Source organism: Eleutherodactylus coqui, chromosome 7, assembly GCF_035609145.1.
Source record: "Eleutherodactylus coqui strain aEleCoq1 chromosome 7, aEleCoq1.hap1, whole genome shotgun sequence".
NCBI classification, from domain to species: domain Eukaryota; kingdom Metazoa; phylum Chordata; class Amphibia; order Anura; family Eleutherodactylidae; genus Eleutherodactylus; species Eleutherodactylus coqui.
Genome location: NC_089843.1, coordinates 28,452,746 through 28,467,013, shown reverse-complemented (window position 1 = coordinate 28,467,013; position 14,268 = coordinate 28,452,746). Strand labels below are relative to the sequence as shown.

Sequence of the window (14,268 nt, the reverse complement as noted above, 5' to 3'; positions counted from 1 at the left end):
ACTTTTGCAATTAGCATTGAATAATCGAGTTGCGACCCCTTTACATTTCGTATATAGGGCCTAAGGATTGGTTCAACCAAATGTTATGCTTCTACAACACTGGGAAGTTACATAGGGGTGCACATACTTTTGCAATTAGCATTGAATTAATGAGCTATGACCCTGTTACTTTTCTTATTTAGGACCTAAAGTTTGCTTGTGCAAAACTTCCCACTTGTCTACACCTGGAAGTTACATTACATAGGGGTGCACTTACTTTTGCTATTAACATTGAATAATTGAGCTGTGACCTGTTTATTTTTGCTATTCAGGACCTAAAGAATGGTTGTGCCAAATTGTATGTTTGTACAACACTGGGAAGTTAGAGAATTAGATTAGGTACATTACACAGGGGTGCCAATACTTTTGCACTTAGCATTGAATAATCAAGTTGTGACTCCTTTACGTTTCCTATTTAGGACCTAAAGAATGCTCATGCCAAATTTCACACTAGTTGGATGCCAGGAAGTCATATTACATAGGGTTGCACTTATTTCTGCAATTAGCATTCAATAATCAAGTTGTGATCCCTTTACTTTTTGTATATAGGGCCTAAAGAATGCTTGTACCAAATTTCACACCTCTACGACATCGGGAAGTTACATTACATAGGGGTGCACTTACTTTTGCAATTAGCATTGAATAATCGAGTTGTGACCCGTTTACTTTTCTTATTTAGGACCTAAAGAATGCTCCTGCCAAATTTCATGTTTGTACAACATCCGGAAATTAGAGAATTAGATTAGGCACATTACATAGGAACGCCAAAACTTTTGCTCTTAGCATTGAATTTTTGAGTTATGACCCCTTTACTTATCCTATTTAGGACCTAAAGAATGTCCTTACCAAATTTCTTGTTTGTATGACACCAAAAGAATGCTCCTGCCAAATTTGTAATAGAGTAGTGGTGCTTTGTGTGACCTACAGTGGAGGATGAGAGTGTTCCCTGTCGGTCACACAAACACTACATAGTGTGCATGTATGTACAAGTGGATATTGATTTGACTGAATGCAAACTCTACTGCAGCACAATATAATGTATGCTTCTGTGTTACGACTGACTATAATAAAGTCTTGTTTCAATCAAAAATCCCTGACAGGAAACAGGGACAGTGTACACAAAACACAGAACAGAACTAACTACTACAGAAACAGGAATGATGCACAGACTGGACAGAAATGGGCAGACACAGACAATCTAAAGAATAAGGCAAGGGACATACAAAATAAACTGACACAGAACCTGGAACATATGAAGAATAGTCTTGGATTTGGCAGGAGATGAACATGTGGAATACAGGTAGAAATACAGGGAGAAAAAAAATAACAAAATCCTGATAGGGATAACTACTTTATTTAACTTATGCGGGAGCCAACTAGAGGTAGGGCCACTCTGGACTTAGTATTAACTAACAAACTGGACCAGCGGGTTGTTCATATGGGTATACAGACTGGTAGGAGCTATTAGAGATTGATCCAGGGATTATTCTGACTGCCATGAGGGAGTTGGGAAGGAGATTTTCCCCTGAAGGGCTAATTGGCTTCTGCCTCTTGAGCTTTTTTGACTTCCTCTGGATCAACAAGGAGGTTAAACAGACTGAGCTAGATGGACATGGTCTTCATTCAGCCTTACATACTATGTTACTATGTAAGTATAGTTATCATTATGAATAGAGCTCGTAGTAAAGTACCTGTAGTCATAAATAAGGTAAAGGAAGCATTGTATTGTATAGTACTGCTAAAAAAGATGATATATCACTCACTGTATACCAAAGTAAACAAAACAAGAATGTCTTACTCCTAAGTACCATGCACCCATACATCCGAATTGATGCGGGTGAAAATAAAACCTGACACTGACAGTCATTATAACAGCAGTAAATATGATGTAAAAACTAAAGATGAGCGAACACCAAAATGTTCGGGTTCGCGTTATTCGAAACGAACTTCCCGCGATGTTCGGGTGTTCGTTTCGAATAACGAACCCCATTGAAGTCAATGGGCGACCGGAACATTTTTGTATTTCGCCGATGCTCGCTAAGGTTTTCATGTGTGAAAATCTTGGCAATTCAAGAAAATGATGGGAACGACACAGCAAGTTCTCCTCTGCCACAGCTGTAACAGCTGTGGCAGAGAAGAACGATGTTAGCCCATTGAATTCAATGGAGCCGTCAATACAGCCGACTCCACTGAATGCAATGGGCTGCCGGCGATCGCGGGATGAATTGTCGGAAAGGGGTTAAATATATAAGCCCTTTCCTGCAATTCATCCAGAAATGTGTAAAAATAAAAAATATATATATACTCACCTGGTGCCGACAGACGGAGTTCAGCGCGGCAGGCTGCAGTTCTCCTGAACTGCTCTGAACAGCTGTGCATAGTATTCAGCAGCCGGGGATTTAAAATCCCCGCCTGCTGAATAAGATGCCTCTGAATGGTCACAGCCTGACCAATCAGAGGCCAGCCCTCACTCACACCCATTCATGAATTCATGAATGGGTGAGTGAGGGCTGCCTCTGATTGGCTCAGGGGCAGGAGAGCTTCTTATTCAGCAGGCGGGGATTTTAAATCCCCGGCTGCTGAATACTACTCACAGCTGTTCAGAGCAGTTCAGGAGAACTGCAGCCTGCCGCGCTGAACTCCGTCTGTCGGCACCAGGTGAGTATATATATATTTTTTATTTTTACACATTTCTGGATGAATTGCAGGAAAGGGCTTATATATTTAACCCCTTTCCGACAATTCATCCCGCGATCGCCGGCAGCCCATTGCATTCAGTGGAGCCGGCTGTATTGCCGGTTCCATTGAATTCAATGGGCAAACATCGTTCTTCTCTGTCACAGCTGTTACAGCTGTGGCAGAGAAGAAGGATTTGTCTTCTATATGTTCTCAATGGGGTTGGCGCTGCTGCCGCCGGCCCCATTGAGCGCATATAGAAATGATTTCTCAGGGAAGAAAGTTAAAGTAACCCGAACATCCGAACATCGTGTGGTGTTCGTTACGAATAACGAACATCCCGAACACCCTAATATTCGCCCGAGCATCAAGCTCGGACGAGTACGTTCGCTCATCTCTAGTAAAAACATAAAACACAAAAAAGTTCTGGTAAAACTGCAGTAATGTAACAATAACATACTGCAAAAAATAACATTGGATCAAATGTTTGCCCTTGGTGGTTCTACAGGGGGGCCCAAGCTCGGCAGTTCTAGGTCAAGAATTATCATAATGTAACTACTAATGAGCACTTGTCTGTATGTATGTGTGTGAGTGATTATTATGCTCCACCACTGGTAACGTCATCGCTCCACCCAGTGGTGTCATCATCGAAGGTCCTACAGCATATATAAAACACAGAGCCTGACCGACAGAAGAACAACACAGTTAGGGCTCTTGAAAAGTGGAAGGCAAAAATAACAAAATGACAATACAACTAAGCCATTATAATCTCAGACACAACTCAGCAATCCTGACAGAACACACTGACCTACCACCACCACAGATATCCGGTGGGTTGAATGACCTGTGGTGATGTCACTGCTGTGGGAGGAGCCAAGCTATGTTTGCCTTTTGTGGTAATCAAGATGATGTGTGTGTGATGTGTGGGGATCATAATTAGAGATGACCGAACGTACTCGGATAAGCACTACTCGTCCGAGTAATGTGCTTTATCCGAGTACCTCCCCGCTCGTCCTGAAAGATTCGGGACGCGCTGTGGAGCGGGGAGCTGCAGGGGAGAGCGGGGCGGAACGGAGGGGGAGATCTTTCTCTCCTTCTCTCCCGCCCGCTCTGCCCCGTTCCCCGCTGCGACTCACCTGTCAGCAGCGGAGCGCCCCGAATCTTTCAGGATGAGCGGCGAGATACTCGGATAAAGCACATTACTCGGACGAGTAGTGCTTATCCGAGTACGTTCGCTCATCTCTAATCATAATGCATTTACCATGTAGCATTGTGCCCCCAGAAACACTGGTACTATAATTTCCTAATAATAACTAGTGATTAGAGATGAGCGAGCACCAAAATGGTCGGGTGCTCGTTGCTCGAGTCGAACTTTCCGCGATGCTCGAGAGTTCGTTTTGAGTAAAGAACTCCATTGATGTCAATGGGCGACTCGAGCATTTTTGTATATGACCGATGCTCCGCTTAGGTTTTCACTTGTGAAAATCTGGAAAACCTACGAAAGTGATGGAAGCGCCACAGAAACGGATAGGGCAGGCCAGGGGCATCATGTAGGGCTGCATCTCAAGCTCCCAGGTCTCACTATTAAGCCACAATAGCAGCAAGAGTGTGCCCCCCCTAACAATTTTTACTTCGGACAAACCCTCATTAGCAAGGCACACCTTAGCTAAGCACCAAACTACCTCCAACCAAGCACAATCACTGCCTCTTCTCCTGGGTTACATGCTGCCTAACCCACGGCATGACCCTGCGTCCGCAGCGCACACAAAAGTGTCCCTGCGCAGCCCTCAGCTGCCCTCATGCCACATGCTCGCTTCATAGCCACACCGCCCTCATGTCTATTTATAAGTGCGTCTGCGATGAGGAGGAACCGGAGGCACACACTGCAGAGGGTTGGCAGGGCCAGGTAGCGACCCTCTTTAAAAGGGGGGCGATAGACCACAATGCTGTTGAGAATCGATGAAAAATTGACGTTCGATCTTCATTCCAATCCTGTGCCATTACCGTCAGGAGCCGCAAACGTGGTCATAAAGGTGACTCAGGTGCCAGCCCAGCACTTCTACACATCTCCACAATGCAGCAATACTGTGTGTGGGAAGTATGTGAGCGGGGCCAGGGTCTGGCTCGGTCCCAGCAAACACCTTGTGTGGCCCAAGGTGCTGCGAGTGACATAGCAATGGGGAATTTATGTGTCCACACACTACTCATTCTGTTTGGGTGTCGGATACTTCATCGACAACGCAAGGGGTAAACCATCTGCACTCTGCACCCTACCCAAGTCTGTCAGTGTTTTGGGGACAGACAGGTAAAACACCTCTAGGGAAAGTCTGTGTGCACTCACAGCATGGGTGGGTCCAAGGAACTTAAAGACAGTACACATAAAGAAATTCAGAGTGCCCAAGCATGGCAGACTTTCACTGCGACGAGGACATGGGCCTCTGCACAAACCCTCAGCAATCGCGGGCATAGAGTGGACTCCGATGCTAGCGTAGCTGTGAACGTCTCATTAGCACTGAATCGCTCCTCTTGTTTGTCCCAATGCAGTGCCCCAAATAGCTGTGGTAATGTGAGAGAAAATACATGTTGGCTTCGGGCCACACTCCATGTCCTAGTCAGTCTGGGTTTTTCTTAAAGTGCCAGGCAGGTACAACTCCGCTATGGGAAGTCTGTGTGCAGCCACAGCATGGGTGGGTCCCAGGAACCCAGAGAAGGTACATAAAGAAATCCCACTGCAGTGCCCCGGATAGCTGTGGTAACGTGAGAGAAAATACATGTTGGCCTCGGCCCACAATCAATGCCCTAGTCAGTCAGTGGTTTTTTTGGGGCCAGATAGGTAGAACACCGTGATGGGAAGACTTAGTGCACCCATAGTATACACAGACCCCTGTAATATTCCTGTAGCAAAGGTATAAGCTGACCCCAGTAACAGTTATGTTGCAGAAGTCTAGGGAGACCCCTGTAAAATTTCTGTAGTAACAGCATAGACAGACCCCAGTAACATTTCATTAGCAGAAGTATAGGCAGAACCCTGTAACATTTACGTGGCAGAAGTATGGGCAGACCCCAGTAACATTTTAGTAGCAGAAGTATACGCAGACCCCAGTAACATTTCTGTAGCAGCAGTATAAGCAGACCCCAGTAACATTTCTGTAGTAACAGTATAGACAGACCCCAAGTAACATTTCTGTAGTAACAGTATAGACAGACCCCAGTAACATTTATGTAGGAGCAGTATAGGCAGACCCCTGTAACATTTATGTAGCAGCAGGATAGGCCGACCCCTGTAACATTTCAGTAGCAGCAGTATACACAGACCCCAGTATTAGTAACATTTCTGTAGTAACAGTATCGGAAGACCCCAGTAACATTTATGTAGTAACAGTATAGACAGATCACTGTAACATTTCAGTAGCAGAACTATAGGCAGAGCCCAGTATTTGTAACATTTCAGTGGTAACAGTATAGACAGACCGCAGTGAAATTTCTGTAGTAACAGTATAGGCAGACCCCTGTAACATTTGTGTTGCAGCAGTATAGGCAGACCCCTGTAACATTTCAGTAGCAAGAGTATAGGCAGACCCCTGTAACATTTCAGTAGCAGCAGTATAGGCAGAGCCCAGTATTAGTAACATTTCAATAGTAACAGTATAGACAGACCCCAGTAATAATTCTGTAGTAACAGTATAGACAGAGCCCAGTAACATTTCTGTAGCAGCAGTATAGGCAGACCCCGGTAACATTTGTGTAGCAGCAGTATAGACAGACCCCTGTAACATTTCTGTAGCTGAAGTATAGGCAGACCCCTGTAATATTAACGTGGGAAAAGTATAGGCAGAGCCCAGTAACATTTTTGTAGCAGAAGTATACGCAGACCCCTGTAACATGTATGTAGCAGCAGTATAGGCAGACCCCAGTAAGATTTCTGTCAAAAGAGTATAGGCGAACCCCTGAAACATTGGGGTACAATGAGTGTAGGCGAAGGCCGGAAAAATTAGTTAGATAAGAGTATAGATGAGGGCCTGAAAAATTAGTGTTGCAAGAGTACATATGTACCCCTGAAACATTGCTCAACCGAGAGGGCAGGTGAAACCCATAAATATTTATTGAAAAATACAGCTCGCTGTTGCTTAATTTGCAACAGAGCCTGGAGGCAGGCCTGTTAAAAAAATTGGTTCATGTTAAAGTATCAATGCTTTTGAAACTATGAAAAATTGTAAAAAAATTGTAAGCACAGCCTTTTGGGCAGTAGAAAAATTGGCAGTTCAGCGTGATGACATGTTTCAGGAGGAGGAGCAGGAGGATGAGGACTAATATCATACACAGATTGACAAAGGTAAATGTCCCTTTTTTTTTCCAGTGATAGAGAAGAATGCTTGCATCCGCAGTTGCAGCAAAAATAATCTTTAGGTTCCGCTGCTCTCCGCTGGTGGAGAAGAGAAGTCTGGGGAAATGCAGGCTTTGTTCATCTTTATGAGTGTAAGCATGTCGGCACTGTCAGTTGACAGGGGGGTACGCTTATCCGTGATGATTCCCCCAGCTGCACTAAACACGCTCTCTGACAAGACGCTAGCGGCAGGGCAAGCAAGCACCTCCAGGGCATACAGCGCAAGTTCGTGCCACGTGTCCAGCTTTGAAACCCAGTAGTTGTATGGAGCAGAGGCATCACGCAGGACGGTGGTACGATCGGCTACATGCTCCCTCACCATCTTTTTACAGTGCTCCCACCGACTCAGCCTTTACTGGCGAGTGGTGACACAGTCTTGCTGGGGAGCCATAAAGCTGGCAAAGGCCTTGGAGAGTGTTCCCCTGCCTGTACTGAACATGCTGCCTGATCTCCGCGCCTACCCTGCTACTTGGCCCTCGGAACTGCGCATTCTGTCACTACCGCTGTCAGATGGGAAGTTTACCATCATTTTGTCCACCAGGGCCCTGTGGTATTGCATCACTCTCAAACCCCTTTCCTCTTTAGGAATGAGAGTGGAAAGGTTCTCCTTATACCGTGGGTTGAGAAGGGTGTACACCCAGTAATCCGTAGTGGCCAAAATGCGTCTAACGCGAGGGTCACGAGAAAGGCAGCCTAACATGAAGTCAGCCATGTGTGCGAGGGTACCAGTACGCAACACATCGCTTTCCTTACTAGGAAGATGACTTTCAGGATCCTCCTCCACATGCCATACACGCTGAACAGATGAGAGGCAAGCAGCATGGGTACCCTCTGCAGAGGGCCCAGCTGTCTCTCCCCCTCCTCCTCCTCCTCCCCCTCCTCCCCCTCAAAAACACGCTGAGATATAGACATGAGGGTGCTCTGACTACCAAGCGACATACTCTCTTCCCCCGTCTCCTGTTCCGACCGCAATGTGTCAGCCTTTATGCTTTGCAGCGAACCTCTCAGCAGGCATAGCAGAGGAATGGTGACGATAATGATTGCAGCATCGCTGCTCACCATCTGGGTAGACTTCTCAAAGTTTCCAAGGACCTGGCAGATGTCTGCCATCCAGACCCACTCCTCGGTAAAGAATTGAGGAGGCTGACTCCCAGTATGCCGCCCATGTTGGAGTTCGTATTCCACTATTGCTCTATGCTGCTCATACAGCCTGGCCAACATGTGCAGCATAGAATTCCACCGTCTGGGCACGTCGCACAGCAGTCGGTAATCTGGCAGATTAAACCGATGCTGCAGGGTCCGCAGGGTGGCAGCATCCGTGGTGGACTTGCGGAAATGTGTGCAGACCTGGCGCACCTTGCCGAGGAGGTCTGACAGGTGTGGGTAGTTTTTCAGAAACTGCTGAACCACCAAATTGAAGGCGTGGGCCAGGCATGGCACGTGTGTGAGGCTGGCGAGCTGCAGAGCCGCCACCAGGTTACGGCCATTGTCACACACGACCATGCCCGGTTCGAGGCTTAGCGGCGAAAGCCAGAGGTCGGTCTGCTCTGTGAGATCCTGCAACAGTTTGGGGGCCGTGTGCCTCCTGTCAACTAGGCTGAGGAGTTTCAGCACGGCCTGCTGACGGTTGCCCACCTCTGTGCTGCCGCGCGACTCCTCCTGCTGGCGACGTGCTGCTCAGATTTCTTAATTGAGAGGTAGAGGTTGCGTAGGAGGAGGGGGAGGGTTTAGAGGAGGTGGCATAGACCGCCGCAGATACCCGAACCGAGGAAGGACCCGCTATTCTGGGTGTGGGTAGGACGTGTGCTGTCCCAGGCTCTGACTCGGTCCCAGCCTCCACTAAATTCACCCAATGTGCCGTCAGGGAGATATAGTGGCCCTGCTCACCAGTACTTATCCACGTGTCTGTGGTTAAGTGAACCTTCCCAGTAACCGCGTTGGTGAGGGCACGATTGATGTTGCGGCAGACGTGCTGCTGTAGGGCTGGGACGGCACACTGGGAAAAATAGTGGCAACTGTGGACCGAGTAGCGTGGGACCGCCTCCACCATCATGTTTTTGAAAGCCTCCGTTTCTTCAAGCCTGAACAGCAGCATCTCCTGGCTGATCAATTTGGCAATGTGCACGTTTAAAGCTTGAGCGTGCGGGTGTGTGGTGGCGTATTTGCGCTTGCGTTCCAAGGCTTGTGCCAGCGATAGCTGGACGCTGCACTGAGAGACATTGCTGGATGGGGTCGAGGACAGCAGAGGTGAGAGTGTTGGTGCAGGCCGGGAGGCGCTCGTGCCTGTGTCTTGAGAGGGGGGTTGGATCTGAGTGGCAGGGTGGGACACAGGGGGAGAGGCAGTGGTGCGACCCGGAGGCAGTGAACGGCCTTCGTCCCACCTTGTGGGGTGCTTGGCCATCAAATGCCTGCGCATGCTGGTGGTGGTGAGGCTGGTAGTGGTGGTTTCCCGGCTGATCTTGGCGCGACACAGGTTGCACACCACTGTTCGTCGGTCGTCCGCGCTCTCACTGAAAAACATCTGCACCTTTGAACACCTAGCCCTCTGCACGGTGACTTGGCGCAAGGGGGTGCTTTGGGAAACAGTTGGGGGATTCTTCGCTCTGGCCCTGCCTCTACCCCTGGCCACCCCACTGCCTCTTTCAACCTGTCCTGCTGCTGCACTTGCCTCCCCCTCTGAAGACCTGTCCTCAGTTGGCTTAGCGAACCAGGTGGGGTCAGTCACCTGATCGTCCAGCGGCTCTTCCTCCGAATCCTCTGTGCGCTCCTCCCTCGGACTTACTGCCCTTACTACTACCTCACTGATAGACAACTGTGTCTCATCATCATCGTCCTCCTCACCCACTGAAAGCTCTTGAGACAGTTGCCGGAAGTCCCCAGCCTCATCCCCCGGACCCCGGGAACTTTCCAAAGGTTGGGCATTGGTCACGACAAACTCCTCAGGTGACAGAGGAACCATTTTTTCCCAATCAAGGCAGGGGCCCGAGAACAGTTCCTGGGAGTCTGTCTGCTCATCAGAATGTGTCATTTTTATGGAGTAAGGTGGCTGGGAGGAAGGAGGAGCAGCAGCCAGAGGATTCAGAGTTGCAGCAGTGGACGGCGTAGAAGACTGGGTGGTCGATACATTGCTGGATGTATTTTCTGCCATTCACGACAGGACCTGCTCACACTGCTCTCTTTGTAATAAAGGTCTACCACGTGGACCCATAAATTGTGATATGAAGCTGGGGACCCCAGAAACTTGCCTCTCTCCTAATCCCGCAGCAGCCGGCTGCGATTCACCTGGACCCAGAACTCAGCCTGTGCCCACACCCTCACTTGGACCTCCGTGTCCTCGCCCGCGTCCACGTCCACGTCCTCTAGCCCTACCCCTAGCATGGTGGATTACGAATAGAGCAGACACAGAGTGGTGTAAATAATTGTGGAATTATTTGCGTACAGTTGGAGGCTGACAGCGGTATTGTAACGTTAACTCCGGGCAGAAACAAAGCATACGGAAGGCTGCAAACAGTCCTAGCTGTGCAATACTGATGCACTGCAACTCCCACCAGACACCCAGTAAATTTCAGACGGTCAGAGGTAGCCCAACGAAGGAGCTTTTATTTAAAATTATTTGAAAAAGAATACTGGCTATATAACATGACTTTCCCCCTATCAGTGGCTGTGGCCGTACGCTGTGCGTGAAGTTGACGGCAGACACAGAGCGGTGTAAATAATTATGGAATTATTGGCGTACAGTTGGAGGCTGACAGCGGTATTGTAACGCTAACTCCAGGCAGAAACAAAGAATACGGAAGGCTGCAAACAGGTCTAGCCGTGCAATAGTGATGCACTACAACTCCCACCAGACACCCAGTAAATTTCAGACGGTCAGAGGTAGCTGTAAGAAGGAGCTTTTATTTAATTTTTTTTTTTTTTTAAATCAGTTTTATTCAAGGTTTTGCAATACAAAGTTGTTCACAATCCCACATCAAAAGAGCATGCACATAAACAGATTAGTTTTGGATACAGTAAACGCTCTTAGGTGTAGGTCACAAAATCACATAGTTGTTAACTGGAATTACATTAAAAATGGGACTCGTGGAACCTTACATTTTATGTATTACATTGGAAAGAGACCCTGTAATAACATACATCAAACGTTAAGAAACAACAATCCGTACAGCAGTAGACATAATAAGGGGAGAAAGTCAGAAGGATAGGGGGGGGGGGAGTGGGGGGGAAGTAGGGGACAAGAATAGGGGGGTGTCCTTATGCACCTGGATGGATGCCAAAAAAAGGGGGGGGGAGGGGCTCATTGTCCTGGGGCAAGGGGGGGGGGAGACTTCCACTCACTGATTCCACACGTCAGAGGCACTTATGGTTTTCCATGGGAACCAAATCTGCAGAAATTTGTTGTAGGTATTTTTGGAACAGCTGTCTAACTCTTCTAGGTTATAGAGGAGGTCGACCCTTTCCTTCCATTGCTTCAAGGTAGGTGGTGTGGTTTGTTGCCAGACGAGGGGGATTCATGCTTTGACTGTATCTATTAGGGATGCTAGTAATTTGTTCTTCAGCGGGTGGAAGGACTTAGAGGGCCTCCATAGAAGGACTACCTCTGGGGTAAGAGCAAAGGTGGGGGAGATTTTTTGTAGGATCCTCTCTACATCCCTCCAGAAGGGGGTCAGGGCCGGGCATGTCCACCAAATATGTAAGTAAGAGCCAGTATCGCCCTTGCATCTCCAGCAGATGTTCTGTGGGGCCAGTTTGTGGTCAAATAGCCATTATGGTGTCCTGTACCATATGGCTAATAATTTGTAATGAGATTCTTGAGCTAAGATGCAGGGCGACAGGCCAAAAGAAGTTTTCAGTATCAGGTTGGACTCGTTTGAGGAGAGTGTAATGCCCAGCTCTTTCTCCCATGAGGTAAGGAATGCCGGTTTGTATTTGTAGACGGGGTGATGAAATTTTTGCGGAGGAATGAAATTTTTCTCAGACTGTGTTTGTTCTCTAGTAGGGCTTGTTTAAAGGACGAGGAAGGTCTGGTGGATTTGTGTAAATTGAGAAAATGCCCGAAGGTGTTTTTAATTTGTGCTTTATGTAGGAAGGAGAGATTTTCAGCGAAACCCATCGTCTGAACAATAGATTCTGGGGGGAGGTGGGCTAGGGACTGTAAGTTTCATATTGTCATAGATCCGAACTTCCTCCCGACCGAGGTAGAGCATGGGTCAAATGGTTGGCCAAGTAATCTACATATAGAGCGCAATAGGAGAATGGGTGAGGGGTCCGGAGCGAGGTTGGGCCTAAGTTCGTCCCACATCTCACATGGGCCTCTGAGCAGAGGATTAAAATTCTGGTTTTTGAGGCGGTTACTTGAGGGGAGCCACAAGTCATCAATCAAGGAATCTCCGTCGCTTCCCTCTGCAAGGATTCAGGGGAGTTTGTCTCTAGAAGGTTGAACAAGACTTATCCAGTAACCTAATTATGAGGCTTGGTAGAAATCGTATAGATTAGGGAGGTTGATGCCCCCCTCGGTACCTCTCCTTATCAACAAGCTATAGGCCAGTCTCGGTCTCCTCCGTTTCCACACGAAACCCGAGAAGGCAATGCGTAGACACTTGAAAAAGCTTTTTGGTAAATAGATGGGGAGCATACATATCTTGTAAAGTATGATTGGTAAGATATATGATTTAATGATGTTTTTTCTGCCGAACCAAGAGGCAAAGGGAACGTCATAAGACCTTAATAAGTTCTTTACTTGACCAATTTGGGGGACGAAGTTAGCACTGTAGAGGTCCTCCGCTTTCTTTGTTAGCTTAATACCTAAATAGTCCAGTGATGTGTTTGAACATGTAAAGGGTGAATTTACACTAAGAGATTCGTAGCGGGCCGAGGGAATGGAGATATTTAGTATTATAGATTTTGAGAAGTTAATCTTGAAGTTGGAGACCAAGCCGAACTCTTCAAGATGTTCCGTGAGTCTCGGTAGGCTTTCCTCTGGATTAGTGATTAGGAACACTATATCATCAGCAAATGCTGCTGTGGAGATGGAATTGTCTCCGAAGTTTAAGCCGCTTATGGCTGGGTTCTGTTTAACTTTTAGTAGAAGAGGCTCTAGGGCCAATATGAAGAGTGCTGGTGAAAGGGGGCAGCCCTGGCGCGTACCATTTCTTATGTCGAAGGGAGAGCACCTCATTTATTTTAAGTCGTGCCTAAGGATATGTATAGAGAGAGAAGATAGCTGCAATAAACTCTCTTGGGAAGTTAAAATGGCGCAGCACTCCCTCCATATAGCTCCAATCTACCCTGTCGAAGGCCTTTTCGGCATCAGTGCCTACTAGGGCCAAGGGTATTTTGTATGATTGGGCATATCGGGTGGCGTGTAAGAGTCTGAGGCAGTTATCTCCCCCCTCCCTTCCCCTGGAGAAACCTGCCTGTTCTTCTCCAATCAGGTATGGCATGAAAACACCTAACCTCTCCGCGAGGAGTTTGGCCCAGAGTTTCATGTCCAAATTAATCAGGGATATCGGGCGATAGCTGCCACACATTTCTGGATCTTTGTTCTCTTTATGGATCAAGGTAATGTGGGCTTCTTGGGACTGTTTTGGGAGGGATGCTCCCTTCAACAGATCGTTAAAGAGATCGGTGAGTCTGGGTATCAGGGTGGTTTGGAAGGTCTTGTAATAGTGTATGGTTAGGCCATCTCTGCCCGGTCTTTTATTTGGAGGGCATGAGGCTATCAAATTCTGAATTACGGGCTGGGTGACCGGGGCGGTCAGAGAGAATGTTTCAGAGGAATTTAGTTTGGGCATGTTTATCTGATGCAAAAACTGGACTATCGTCGAAGTGGGATCTCCGTGCCCAAGAAGGGAGGGGGTTGGCTTTTAGATTGTAAAGGTTGGAGTAAAAGATCTGGAGCTCCTTTGCTATATCAGATGATAAGAATACCGAAAGACCGTTTTCAGTTTTTATCGACTTGATTAAGTTTTTTGTTCTAACTTTTTTAATGATAGAGGACATGTATTTGCTCCCTCTGTTTCCTTGTGCAAAGATTGTGTATTTTAGGTGAAGCTGTTTTTTATTAAATATGGAATCCAGACAGTGTCTTAAATCTGTCCTAAGAGCCGTTAGGTTCTCGAGATTTAATTTGGTTTGTGAGAGTTTGGATGCTTGTTCCAGCTTGGCTATCT

At 47.3% G+C, this 14,268-nt stretch overlaps 1 protein-coding gene across 1 annotated transcript in view; it reads right to left on the bottom strand.

Annotated features, from left to right (window-relative positions):
• Nucleotides 1–13,890, bottom strand: part of LOC136573458 (vomeronasal type-2 receptor 26-like) — a 67,143-nt gene extending 53,253 nt beyond the window's left edge. The window contains exons 1-2 of the mRNA XM_066574748.1: nt 13,509–13,890; nt 12,837–13,117 (exon numbers count right to left, since the gene is read on the bottom strand). Of these exons, the coding sequence (XP_066430845.1) occupies nt 12,837–13,117; nt 13,509–13,890 (663 nt within the window). The remainder of the gene's footprint in view (nt 1–12,836; nt 13,118–13,508) is intronic.
• Nucleotides 13,891–14,268: the final 378 nt, after the last annotated feature.